This window comes from Sorex araneus, chromosome 3 (assembly GCF_027595985.1).
Source record: "Sorex araneus isolate mSorAra2 chromosome 3, mSorAra2.pri, whole genome shotgun sequence".
NCBI classification, from domain to species: domain Eukaryota; kingdom Metazoa; phylum Chordata; class Mammalia; order Eulipotyphla; family Soricidae; genus Sorex; species Sorex araneus.
In genome coordinates this window covers 75,189,433-75,203,558 of record NC_073304.1, presented here as the reverse complement: position 1 = coordinate 75,203,558, position 14,126 = coordinate 75,189,433, and the positions used below count along the sequence as shown (strand labels likewise).

The 14,126-nt window shown below is 41.6% G+C and overlaps 1 protein-coding gene across 1 annotated transcript in view; it reads left to right on the top strand.

Moving 5' to 3' along the window:
- Positions 1–230: 230 nt before the first annotated feature.
- Positions 231–14,126, top strand: part of LOC101539425 (T cell receptor alpha chain MC.7.G5-like) — a 499,205-nt gene continuing 485,309 nt past the window's right edge. Inside the window, exons 1-2 of the mRNA XM_055132607.1 lie at positions 231–273; positions 396–680. Coding sequence (XP_054988582.1) covers positions 231–273; positions 396–680 — 328 coding nt within the window. The remainder of the gene's footprint in view (positions 274–395; positions 681–14,126) is intronic.

Here is a 14,126-nt window from a genome sequence, read left to right as displayed (position 1 = left end):
TGGAAATGGCTTTCTTCCCTCCCTGCATCTTAAAGAGGAGTTCTGACAGGGTTTTCTAGGCAGTGAGACTCATAGAATCTCAGGCACCAGAGGCAGAAGTTCTGCCAAGAGGGCATCTCTTCTCCACAGTCAGCACAACGTCCATAAAAAGAAAAATCTCTCTCACCACCGCCATCTGGTTCATCATTTCTTTGCTCAGAATGTCTCAGAAAGGAGATCACGGCTCTGTAATGACCTTGATGTTCACCTTGACGCTTAAGCTCTTGTTTCTGAGTGAGTACCATTTCTTTCACCCCTTCCCTGCTGGTGGAGCACAGTTATTGTTTGACTTCAAATAGAAGCTGCCTTACCCCTACCCCCAAGTAGTGCTCATTGATGGATCACTGATGTTGCAGGAGGGACCAGAACACAGTCAGTGACCCAGCCTGATGTCCACATCACTGTTGATGAAGGTGACCCTCTGGAGGTGAGGTGCATCTACACATCTTCTGTTCCTCCCTACCTCTTCTGGTACGTGCAATATCCCAACCAAGAGCTCCAGCTTCTCCTCAAGTATGTATCTACAGAAAATATTGTTTCTGGCATCAAAGGTTTTGAAGCAGAATTTAGGAAGACTGACACATCCTTCCACTTGAGGAAATCCTCAGCGCATAGGAGTGACTCAGCCCAATACTTCTGTGGTGTGAAAGGCACAGTGTCTGAGGCTGCAGAAGAAGTGGAACACAAACCTGAGAGAGTGTAACTTGAAAGACAGCCCCAGTTCTTCTCAGGAAGTTGGAATGTTCTATGAAGGAGAACAGTCTGAGAACACATAAGCCTGGGAAGTATTTCATTCTTATGGAAATCTTAGATTTTTAATGCCACTTTTAAAAGCAAGAACTATTGTTTGCTGAAGGGCAGTATTTTTGTGCTTTAGATTCTAGAGGAAATTAGTGGCATGTGAATTAATATAAGATAAATCAGAGAATAGCTTCAGTTCTCAAAAATCAAAAAACCTGGGAGAGTTTCAAATTCCATTCTCTTCAGATTATTTTTATTCATATCTTGAGAGATTTTTTTTTTCCTCAAAGAATTTCAACTCTCTGACTCAAGTATTTAATGGACTTAATTAAAATCTGAATTTAAAGACGTCTACAAGGTGATCTTTCCACAATCAGTGAAGTCTAGACAGGGGCGGGGGGGGGGGGGGAAGACCTTAATTCAATGTCGAAATTAAACACATTGTCATACCAAATTCTATATAGAACCTTGAGGTTGGTTATTCTGAGTGACCCATGCTACTTATCATATTCACCCATGTTATCTCTCTTCTTTTTCACCTTCTGGTTTAATTTCAGTAGCACACACTGGCATCTCAATATGTGATTTTCTAATCACTTTTGTTATTTTTATACACTATTTCACACAGCAAATTAGCAAACATCTGCACTTTTGACCTGTTCAGATGACCTTCAGTTGTCTATAATGAAAATATAGAAATTCTCATTTTCTAGACCCCTTAGATACAAATATATCCACAAAATAATATTACTTAATGCATAGGGTCTTAGACAAGAGCATAAGTGGTAGGGGCTGGAGCAATAGCACAGCAGGCAGGGCATTTGCCTTGCACACGTTCGACTCAGGTCCAATTCCCATATGGTCCCTTGAGCACCACCAGGGGTAATTCCTGAGAGCAGAACCAGGAGTAACCCCTGTGTATTGCTGTCTGTGACTCAAAAAGAAAAAAAAGCATAACTGGTAATTATGTATCACTGTATCACTCTCATCCCACTGTTCATTGATTTACTCGAGCGGGCACCAGTAACGTCTCTATTCTTCTCAGCCCTGAGATTTTAGCAGCCTCTCCTTACTCATCTTTCCCAATGATTGGAGGCTCTTAAAGGGTCAAGGGAATGAGACCTATTGTTACTGTTTTTTTGGAATATCGAATATGCCATGGCTAGCTTGCCAGGGCCTACCTGTGTGGACGGGATACTCTCGGTAGCTTGCTGGGCTCTCCGAAAGATATGTATATACTGTTATTCTATTGATCAATGATTTTCTGGAGCAGGCCCAGTAATGTCTCCATTCATCCTAGCCCTGAGATTTTAGCAGCCTCTCTTTACTCATCCTTCCCAATGGTATCGTATTAAAGGCTCTTCAGGGTCAGGAGAATGAGACCCATTATTGTTACTGTATTTGGCATGTGAATATTCCATGGGGAGCTTTCCAGGCTCTCCCATGCGGGCAGGAAACTCTCAATAGCTTGCCAGTTTCTCCAAGAGGGAGAACTAGGCTATCAGATGTCTGGGAGCTTGGTTTTAAAGTCTCTGGATGTTGGCCATTGATGGGATTTCACGGCACCAGAGGCAGTTTCTGAAGTGACTGCCTAGCTACTGGAAAATGGGGAATCTGGGTGGAAGAGGCCCAGTCCAGATCCGAGCAGCCTTGGAGATCTCAGCCCCGGGTCCCGCACACCTGGGTTCCTCTGCCTGTTCCTTTATGCATGAGGCTCATTTGAACGTGTGGAGAGTGGCCTTGAGCATGGCTGTGGCTGGGTTCTGGAGGTCTTGAACTGTCTGAACTCTGCTCGGGGCGGGGGAGGTAATTATGTGAATTTTCAAAGATGTTGGGACAGGACAGATCGTACAGTGGGTTGGCATTTTGTTTGCCTTGCACATGGCCAACCCAGGTTGTATTCCCAACATTCCATAAGGTCCTGATTCCTGAATGTAGAGCCAGGAATGACCTCTGAGTATTGCTAGGTGTGTCCCGCTGACCCCCCAAAAAGGTTGCTTTTTCTTTTAGACATTTATAAAGTTCTATATTTTACAAGGGCTGGAGCGATAACACAGTGGTTAGGGTATTTGCCTTGCATGCGGCTGACCCAGGTTTGATTCCTCCATCCCTTTCAGAGAGCCTGGCAAGCTACCGAGCATATCCTGCCTGCACAGCAGAGCCTGGCAAGCTACCGTGGCATATTCGATATGCCAAAAACAGTAACAACAGGTCTCATAATGGAGACAATTACTGGTACCCGCTCGAACAAATTGATGAAATGGGACGACAGTACTATAGTGCTACAGTGCATGTTTTACAATCATTTTCCCATATAAGACTTAGTCTAGGAATGAGAGCACATGGCTTTTTATAACCCTTATAACTAGTTGTGTGAACAGCGAGGCTAAATAAGCATGTATCCGCTAGTGGACCACCTGGCTAGTAAGTGGGAGAAGCAGAACTTCAACTTTGGAGACTCAGTCATATGCTTTTCACCTTGTTTTCAATGGCCTCATTATGCTTGTATTCTTAGATCAGTTTTACACACTGAAAATCATGTATATGAACAAAAGTGATCTGGTTTGAGTGTGAAAAAATTTCTTGAGAAAAATCTTGTCTGTTTAGAAAGTGCTTCCTGGGTCATTCCAAGAGCACCAAGACCAATCCAGACCCAGCAGAACTCAGGCTTACCCCTGGCTCTGCACTCAGGATGCAGTCCTGGCAGTGTTCAGTGTAGTGGGGATAGGGTGCCAGGGATTGCACTCAGAGCTGTCTGCTATACTATCTCTTGGGTCCATTATCTTAAATTTAATACTCTGGTTTTAAGGCCTCAGCAATAATATACTCTATCTCATCTCTCATCAGAGAGTCTCTTGCCCGAATGCCTGGCTGTCTTCCCCGGGGCCCCTCGGAGGGGATGGGCTCCAGCTTCCCTCCTACCCTGAGCAGAGCTCCCGGTGGCCGAAGACCACCGGAACCTAACCACAGCCATGCTCAAGGCCCCTCTCCACATGTTCAGACAGGCCGCATACATGAAGGTACTGGCAGAGGAACTCAGGTGTGTGTACTCCCATCAATGGTCAACATCCAGAGACTTAAAAGCAAGCTCCCAGAAGCTATATCTTATAATCTACTTCTCCCTCTGGGAGGAACTAGCAAGCTACTGAGAGCTTCCTGCCCACATGGGACAGCCTTGCAAGCTCCCCATTGTGTATCTATATGCCAAAGCCAGTAACCAGCTGAATCTCATTACCCTGGCCCTGAAGCCTTTAGAGGCTTCTAAAATCTCAGAGATAGGACGAATGTAGAGGTTACTGAGACCACTTGAGCCACTCGACGATCAATGGGATTTCGTGATCGTGATCTCATCTTGATGGGTCTCATTCCCCTGACCCTGAAAGAACCTCCAATGCGGCATCATTGGGAAGGACGAGGAAAGTGAGGCTTCTAAAATCTCAGGGCTAGGACGAATGGAGACGTTACTGAGACTGCTCGAGAAATTCAACAACCAATGGGATGATGATGATGATGATGATGATCTATCTTGAAAAAGAAGAAATGGAGCACAGTCACATTCTAGGACAGAAATTATAATATGTATGGGAAAAGCACATCAGGACTAATAAGTCCTAGTTTGAGGCCCAGAGACACAACCATAGTGATAAAGGTTAGCTAGGAAATTTAAGGACGGGGTCTTTATTACAGCTAAAAATGATTGTTTTTAAAAAACTATTCCAGTAAAGCTGGAAAACATGATAAATAACAACTACCAGTATTAATAAAGTGTATTTTAAACTCAAATTTTATCTTAAACATTAATTATACATATTTTATTTGAAATAAAATTATTTACAATTCTAGCTGCTTTTGTCTTTGTGGTGTTTTTCCCCCTAAAAGGGGGAATTGTTGCTTGGATTGTATCAGCCAATTAAACAGACCCAAGGGATTGCTGAAAGCAAAGATTTGTTACTTGTAACAGACAAGGAGGAAGGGAAATTACACTACAACAAAGCATTTTTTTCTTGAGTAGCCAATTCAGAGAGATTTTTATTCTCCATTAAAAAATGTAGAAGCTGGGATTGGGGTGATCAGTTGGAAGTAGGAAGGAGTTTTATTGTATAATCCAAGTGATTGATTATGCTTCTCTCACACATCACATATTCAGATAAATGGTATCCTTAGTATAATCAGTGGGAAAGTTTTCAGGAGGAACCAGTCATTAGGTCACTTTAAGACAAGCCAGACCACCTGCTCAGCAGTTGCAAAGCCATGGGTTTAGTTGTAATCAGTTCTGTCTTGAGCAAACTAGGGCGTCTGTGAGGATAAAGACCTTACTCGAGGTTTTGATAAATAAGAAGCTGAAAGAAGCAGAATGTTTGAAAAATGAGTTACATTTTGTTATATACTCCAGGTAACCAAGCTTCTCTAGTTAGCGATATCAATGTTCTAGTTTCTATAGTAAATATCTCACTCCTTATTCAGATTCACTATAAAATAAATATATACAATTTAAAGGTAATATTATTTAATACTGAAAGTGCTGCTGCTCTCATGAGCAACTACTTTGAGTACTGTGCTGATTCATGAACACTCTTGAGAGCTACAGGTGAGTACATAAGAGTGGCAAAGAAAACAAATCTTTAGTGTTTCTGGGAAGCAATATTTCTTTATGCAAGGATATATTGTATACCTGAGAGGAAAAGTTGGACTAGTTGATTAATTTTTCTTTTCCCTAAGAGTTCCTCAAATTCATTCTTGTAGTCCAACAGCAGCAGAAAACACAATTTTTAAATATTCAAATGTAATTCCAAGAATAACAATTTTGTTGAAAAGCGTTTTCCTTGAACTGCAGAGCTAGCAATTTCAGATTACAGATTTTTCCCAGACCATATTGTGAGTGTACACATGTGTGTGATTGGTGACCCCTCCACATTCATGCTCATCCTCTTTATTGTTTATATGTAAAATGAAGAGTGACTTCTCATTTTTACTTTTGTCACTATTCTTTAATGCCACCTCCACAGAAGTCATAAGGTCCCACAACCTTCTCTGAGTTGTTGCTTATAATATAGACTTGAAGTAATTTTTTGGGGGGGTCACACTTAGTGATGCACAGGGGTTACTCCTGGCTCTGCACTTAGGAATTACTTTTGGCGGTGCTCGGGGACCACATGGGATGCTGGGAATCGAACCCGGTCCAGCTGCATGGAAGGCAAACACCCTACCACTGTGCTATTGCTCCAGCCCCCAAGACTCAAAGTAATTTTTAACATCTTGAGCTCATGTAATCTTTTCTGTTGATTATAGTTCTAAGCATTTTTGAGAAGTAACATTGATTTGTTCTTTCTTCCCCTGCAGGGAGCTTAGGTTTATTGAGTTACTCCTATAATAGTGCTCCCAAGGTATACCCAATTCTATAAGGCACTCACAATCCTCTGTATTATCTTTAGCCTCTCCTTTGTGCTCCTCTCCCCCTATCTGTTAATCCCTTATATCTTAAATTAGACCATGTAACCTGTAAAGTCAAATTCATCTGAGGACTTTGAATTTTGTGTATGTAAGTGAAATACTGCATTTCTCTTTCCTTAATGTCCTTTGATGGTTTATTTTAGTGCAATATCTCTTTTGTATAGACACAGGAAAACAGTTAATGCTATGCTTTTGTAACTTGGAAGTTAATCGACTCCAAATAATATTTACTCCTGGGCATTCATCAGACTTACTTGACTTAAACTCAGTTGCCCTTGGTTCCTAACACCCAAAAAGGGAGATCCTGGCAAGGGATAAGGATGGACTCAGGGCAAGCCATAAGCATGAAAAGGGATATGCTAAGCACCATAAGAAGTATAAGTTAAGAGCACAGTCATAGAAGAAACTAGCATAATCCCAAAAAAGAAGTGACTGAATAAGGGCCTTGCTGGCATTAGGAAAGACTAAACTGGCCTGAGAATTATGGTCTGGGATATTTAGAGAGATGTGCCCAAGAAGAGCCACCCTTTAAGCTTAATATATATCTTTTAGTGTACCTATACAAAATAGCTTAAAATATTATTAAGAAGTAAATTTAAGGTGACTGTTTAAATGGATTGCTAGCTAGGAAAAGGAGAAAGCAATATGTCCTTAGATGGAATTCCTCCCTTGGGTGGATCTCCTAGCAGGACTCTAGAGTACGGAGCACCTGGATGAGGTTCTGTCCTTGAGTAAATCTCTTAGGAAAAATGTCCTCTGAAGGAAAGGATTTACATCTGTTTGTTATTTATGGTAATGTTCAACCACACCTATGTGTAATTGCTACCCCCAACCCTTCATGGTTTTTCTATAACTAATGCTGAGGGACTTAAATGAATGGCTACTTATTACCAACCAGCCTGTGGCCCCTGTTCCTTTGTTTGTCTGGATGGGGGATGGTGATAGGCACTGAATGCACCAAGGGGATGCTTGGGTTACCGCGGGTGGGCTGGTGACCCCCAGGACAGTAACACTTTTCTTATGGCATCCACCAGTTAGGCTTTTATTGCAATTATAGAGATAATTGTTTCACCCACTGTTACAAGTTCTCTGAAAGAAAATTTAATGTCTAATTAATTTTTTTGTTTTCCCAGATCTATGACATTCATATTAATGAAAATAGATTAAATTACCCAGGAGTGCTCATTTTTATAAATTTATAGATAGATTGTCTTTATATTATCATAAAAAACCTGCACTGTATAAAAGTAGTTTTATAAAAAGCACTGTGGTATTTCATGGCCTTACGTATGGCACTATAAATCTTTGTAGTTACCTGTGTGGCTTCAGGACAATCTACAGAATTGGTTCCGGAAAAGATGGCTGGACTTATTAGCAAACATTAGAGACTCCATGTATTTCTCCACATACGTCTAGTGACTTTTCTGTCCCCATGTCCTCTGCCCTGATTCCCAATCCTACGGGATATTCTCAAGCACTGTATGTCTAATGTTAAGCCAGGTCCAGTCAGAAATGGGTCAAGAATGAACACCCAACCCTCTAGAAAGATCCCTGAAGTCTGGTGTATAGACCTCTGGGGACATTATTTAACAATGTATCTGAAAGTTTTACAAGAAACAGAAGTCTAGCATCCCTGGAGGATTCATTAAACCACTGACACAAGCTCCGCTGCCTCAAGACTGAACCCCTTCTCTCCTCCTGGCACCATAACCCACTTTGAAATTCTAACTTACTTTCCCAACCGACCTAATCCTCAGTCTAAACCTGAGAATAAAACGATTGGGGAGGGAGGGGGGCGGGGAGAAGTAGTCCATCATCTTGTCATATTGCAAGCAACCAAATAAACCTGTATTTTTCACATTGACTCTTGGGGTCAGTAATATGCTGTTTATATCTGCTAAGGTGTGCGCCTTTCTTAGTGTCCATTAGGAGGCACTATGGTTCTGTTTTAAACCTGAGGGCTATTCTGAGGGACCTAGCTGTGTAGAGTTAAAATAGCTGAGAAATTTACAGTGTCCCCAAGAGAGAGAATAATGGTAAAGGAGAAAGAATAATCATCCGTGATGAAAAACTACATTGCTATCAGTCCATAAGAAGCATGCCTCTTTCTGGGTACCAAATATTATTATTTGGAACTTCTCCCTCTTTCAATGAATAGTTTTGCCTTATTCCCCAATCCCAGTTCTAGTTTAAATATCTATACTTGCATTATTTATTTACCTAGTTATTATGTGTATTTATTAGAAAGATTTTGAAATAAAATTGATTCCAGGAAATAAACATACAAGAAAAATTTAAGATTCTAAAGTATAGAAATCCTATTTTTTTCCTATTTTTTTACTCCTATTGCATAAAACTTTTATATTAAAGGGAAAAGTTTTCATTTCCTTTGTGAAATAATTTCTAAACCATTGAATGCGACCCTATAAAAATATTTTTATGGGGCTAGAGAGATACTCCACTGGGGGCACTTGCCTTGAATGTGTTCACTCCATTTGGTCCCCCAAAACTCTCTAGAAGTGATCCCTGAGCACAGAGCCAGGAGTAAACCCTGAGCATTGCAGGGTATAATCCCAAACCAAAATTTGCACATACTTTTTTCTTTCCTTTTCCTGTATCACTATATCACTGTCATCCCATTGCTCCAGCAGGCACCAGTAACATCTCCATTGTGAGATTTGTTGTTACTGTTTTTCGCAAATTGAAGATGCCACAGGTAGCTTGCCATGCTCTGCTATGAGGGTGAGATACTCTCAGTAGCTTGCCGGGCTCTCTGAGAGGGGAGGAGGAATCGAACCAGGGTTGGCGGCATGCAAGGCAAATACCCTACCCACTGTGCTATCACGCCAACCTCCTAGAAAATGTAGGGGGAAATGAGAAGATGAGAAAAAGAAGTTGGAAAAGGAAATGCAATGAGAAATGGGGAAATGGGAGAAAAAGAATCCAGAAGAATTAAAAAGAGAAACAATGAACTGAACTGAAAGCATAAGCCACAGAAAAATTTTAGAGATCATAATTAGAAAAATAAAGGACAATATGTATGTCCTTTGTATGTGTATATGCTGCAAGGACAGTATGTAAAAATAAAGTCCAAATTATTCCTACTTTCCCCCACAATTTATAGTCCTATTAAGTTCATTTCCTATAACAAAATTTATGACAAGTCTGAGATTCCAGGAGAGTTCCAACCCAAGTATTTCATATAGTCCAAAAATAGGAATTCATTAAGTATATAATAATACCATTTAAACATTTATGTTCTCATTACTTTGCATGACTGGTATGATTCTTGTATAATGAATGTGCAGGTTAGCAACATTCTTTTTGGGTTTCAAAATGTGAATATTGTTTCTCTGAACCTCCCCAGCTCAAATGGGATGAGTTTCTCTCAGGAGGAATCTTTTCGTTTTCCTTCTCATTCTCTAGTACAACCAGAGTTATCCAGAAATGTCTATCCCTCAGGAAACGGAATCTTTCTCTCCTGCTTACTGAACAGCGCTCCAGCTCCAGTGCAGTGGCAGAAGGTGGAATAGGGGACTCCCTGCCCCACCACTTCTGAGCTTGGTTTGCTGAGACCGTGTAGCTCTGGGCAGAGTTTGCTGGATCAGGCTGATTGGTTGCAGAAGCAGGAAGAGTTGCAAAGTCAAGCCACGCCCCTTTCTTCCAAGGGTTTAAATAAAATACATCTCTGGGTGAAGTGTCCCGAGCACCGAGGCAAAGTGAAATGATGAGGTTTTTGCACGCCGTGCTGGGAATTTTATGCGCCCAGGTTTGCTGTGAGTGGGGGCTGCCCCAGATAAGAATCTGAAAACACCAAACACAAAAACAAAAGAGCAACTGCTGTATTATTGAGAAAGGGGGAGAGGCACTCTCAAGTCTTAGGTGTTCTCTTCCTTATAATCTATGGGGGGTATCTTCCAGCTTTTATGTAGAACGCTTCACCGATGACTATTTCTCCTTTATTCCCCCGCGCAGGTGTGAGAGGCCGGGTTGAGCAGAGTCCTGCAGTCCTGAGTCTCCAGGAGGGAACTAACGGTACCCTGTGGTGTAATTGCTCCGACGCTATGAACGGCGTGCAGTGGTTTCGACAGAATCCTGGGGGCCCCCTCATCAGCTTGTTTTACATTGCTTCGGGGACCAAGCACAATGGAAGATTAAAAGCTACTGCCGTCCCTTTGGAACGCCGCAGTCTGTTGCATATTTCGTCTTCTCAGCCCACAGACTCAGCCATTTATTTCTGTGCTGTGAGCCACAGTGCTCCCCAGACACCTGCAGCCTGTACAGAATGCTCGGTTGGCTGAAGCCTCTCCGGCAACCACAGTCACATGACGAGGCCAGGGCACAGAATCTGCGGGGCTTGGTGTTCCTAACCCACATCAGTAGCCTTCTAAACTCAGGACTTTGTGACCCCTTGGGTAGGTTGGGTCTCTGTCTTCATTTCTCTTGAGCCTGCTCCTCTTTCTTCTCTAGAAACCTTGAACTTGCAACTATCACAATAGCCCAGAGGACTGGATTTAAATATTTAAGCGACAGCTCAATAGTATGCTAGATTTCAAGAGTGAAAGGGGAAATAAATCGAAGGAAAAAAAAGAAAATCACTGTGATACAGATATGAATAGACAATGATTCAATTTTATTAGTGTTTTAAGAGTAAAATGTTTTAGTCAAATTCATCAAAAGTGCTAGGAGAGAATTGTAATGTATATCTCATTCAATTAAGTATCAAGTATGTTCTGGAGGATTGTTTTAAGTCCTAGGATGTGGTCTGAGCTGGGCAATGTTTTATCTGTGTCTGAGAAGAATGTAGTTTCTTTTTAATGGTTCTATTGATGCCTTTTTATTATTAAAGATAAATTGACATGCTGAAAACTTCAAGAGTTAATTTTAGCAAAAGGCTGTTCAACTGTGTAGTGGTTAACAGTGCTCCACTGACAGGAAGTAGGGAAAAGACTAACGAGATGGCATTGCAGCAAAGAAAGGAAATTATTTAATTGACTATAGCTTAAGGTCTCATGGGCTCTTTCTGATTGATTATCCTTTTAGGCTGAGATTTTCTTAAATGTTGATTTATTATTAAACATTAAAATTCCTAGGGGGTAAGCTATGAGTATATAACTCACCACTCCCAAAAATACCTTTTTTTTTTTTTTTTTGCTTTTTGGGTCACACCTGACAATGCACAGGGGTTACTCCTGGCTCTGCACTCAGGAATTACTCCTGGTGGTGCTCGGGGGACCATGTGGGATACTGGAAATCAAACGCAGGTCAGCCCCATACAAGGCAAATGCCCTATCTGCTGTGCTATTGCTCTAGTCCCCAAAATACCCTTCTCATTCCTCTGTAGTAATGAAGTCTAAAAATTAGTTTCATTGTTTGGGATTTTGTAATTTTTTTTAAGTTAGTCATCTTCCATGTATGAGTGAACTATTCAGTAATTGTATTGTATTTATTTCACTTGGAAAAATTACCACAAATCTATTATTTTTTCCCCAAAAGGTACAATTTCATTCTTTTGATGGCAGAGCAGTATTCCACTGAATGTGCGATAAATGAAAATATACATGAAGATATATGAAAACTGGTTAAAGAAACTAATATATCATTTTGTAACTAACATATAATAGCTATATCATATTATACATTATAATTAATATATAACATAGTTTCTTTAACCAGTCATATGCCCCAGGGCATTCAGCTTAATTTCATTTTTTGGCTATTGTGAAAAAAGCCAGAGAGATGCAAATACCTTTTCAATTACTGTTTTCTTATCTTTTAGACAAATTCCTAGGAATATCATTGAATCACATGCTGTTTGCATTTCTTAAAAGACTTTCTACACTTGATAGGTCAGAGAACTCACCTGGTGCAGACAGAAGGACAGAGACAGTAAAGTACAGAATAGAAGAAGCTTATTAGGGTGCTCTCCCGGGTGGACCCTACCGGTCCCTGGTGAGGCTGGGGTAGAGCTGCATCCGGGAAGAGCTAAGCAGGATTTTAAATCTTGTGTGGGAAATAGGAGCAGGTGAGCTTGGTCTGGCCATCTGTCATCTGGATGTGAGGATGCCTGGAATGTAGCGTCATGGCTTCCTGTCACCAGATGGTCCACAGAGGGTGGGGTGGGGCAGAAATGGTGATCTTTGGTTCCAGGATATCTCATCAGCTGGTCACCATTTGGTCCTGAGCAAATCTTACACCACTTCACCACTTTACATAGAAGATGTAATGTAGGACATTAGACGGGGAAGAGCCCCGATGGCAATGGAATTCCTGGGAAATAAAACCAATAGCCCTGAAGCTGCAAAAAGCTCTCCTGTGAGCACAGGAACCTAGGCCAGATAAGGCTTCACCTGGTGCCAACAACTCCCAGAGTAGCTCCAGGAGGAACAAAAGGCCCAGGAAAGGAATTTCAAAGGGGACTATCAACCAACTCTACCAACTGGGCAACTACAATAGCACTAGCACTTTTACCTAGAGAGAATCTATATGTGGGGCCAGTTTGAGAAACCCTATAAAAACCACCCTGAACAATGGAAGAGCATGCATATGCTGCCTGAGCTCATGTGCTGTTTGTGCCCACGTGGCCAAGGACAAGTGGTGCCCGAGCACATGTGTCGCCCGCATCTCCCTTCCTGAGATCTGTACTAGGACTTTCTCTGCCTTTGTAAAAGCCCTCGTTCCCCCTTCAGCACGTTACTCTTTTTACCTTTGGTCTCCCTCCTTCCCCTTCCTAAAAGCCGCCAAATAAAATCTGCTTTCACTTCACTGCCTGTCTACTCCTGAAATTCTTGGCTGTGAGACAGGACAGAGTATCTGGATCCCTTGGTTAAGGCCTAAGTCTGACTTTCCTTTCCTGCAAAGAGCAATTCCTCACTCCAGCCTGAGTCCTCAACTCCCCAAGAGATCAGGAGGTGGAGATCAACTCCCATGCTGTGAAGACCAAGCAGACATCAGGTGTGGTTTGATGGACCGCCTCATGGGGCTGGCAGGACTGAGATCTGTGCCATGCAGGGGCTCATTGCAGATTTTATAGTCCTAGCCTTCCTAGCCCATCCTGGGGTGGCAGAGGTAGATCAAGAGAAAGTGACTGTCTTTTGGCTTCACGTAAGTCACCCTGGGGATCCACTACATCATTATTTACAAAACATATGACCGGGAGTCTATTCCTCTATCCCTCTCAGAAAGCCCAGCAAGCTACTGAGAGTATCTGCCCATATGGCAGAACCTGGCAAGCTACCCGTGGTGTATTTGATAACCCCAAAACAGTAATAACAAATCTCACAATGGAGACGATACTGGTGCCCGTTCAAGCAAATCAATGAACAATGGGACGACAGTGCTACAATACTACCCTGCCTTAGTATCCTTTCAACAAATGATACCCAACTTATCAAAATAAGACTAACCCTCCTTTACCTTTTTTTTAGCATGTATACATATCAACATGGCACCAAAAAGTTCATGCCTTTTATTCTCCCAAATCTACCACATACTGCTATACAGTCAATAGAATGGGGGTGAAGAATAGGGGCTGGCAATGAGTTTGCTTGTTTTTCCTTTTTTAAAAAATAATATAACTAAGATGTGATTTTTAAATATTAAAACTAAGATGTGATTAAAGAAGTTGCCTTGTCACCAGCCCTGAAGCAGCCCAGAAGCAAGAAGGTCAGAATCCCTTTGAGATGCAAATAATAAGCTCTTTGGAGATGCAGAAAATGAAGCTCCTTCCAGACCCCCCTTAGAAAGGAGAAACTTCAAGAGAAACAAAAAACTGTGATAAGAATGTGAAAGAATCCAATACTCTTCCCCAGTGGCAGAACCAGATTGACTTACTTTTATGTAAGCAGAGAATTCCAGGCCCAGGTACTTCCATAAATCACCACCTTGCAAAAGCC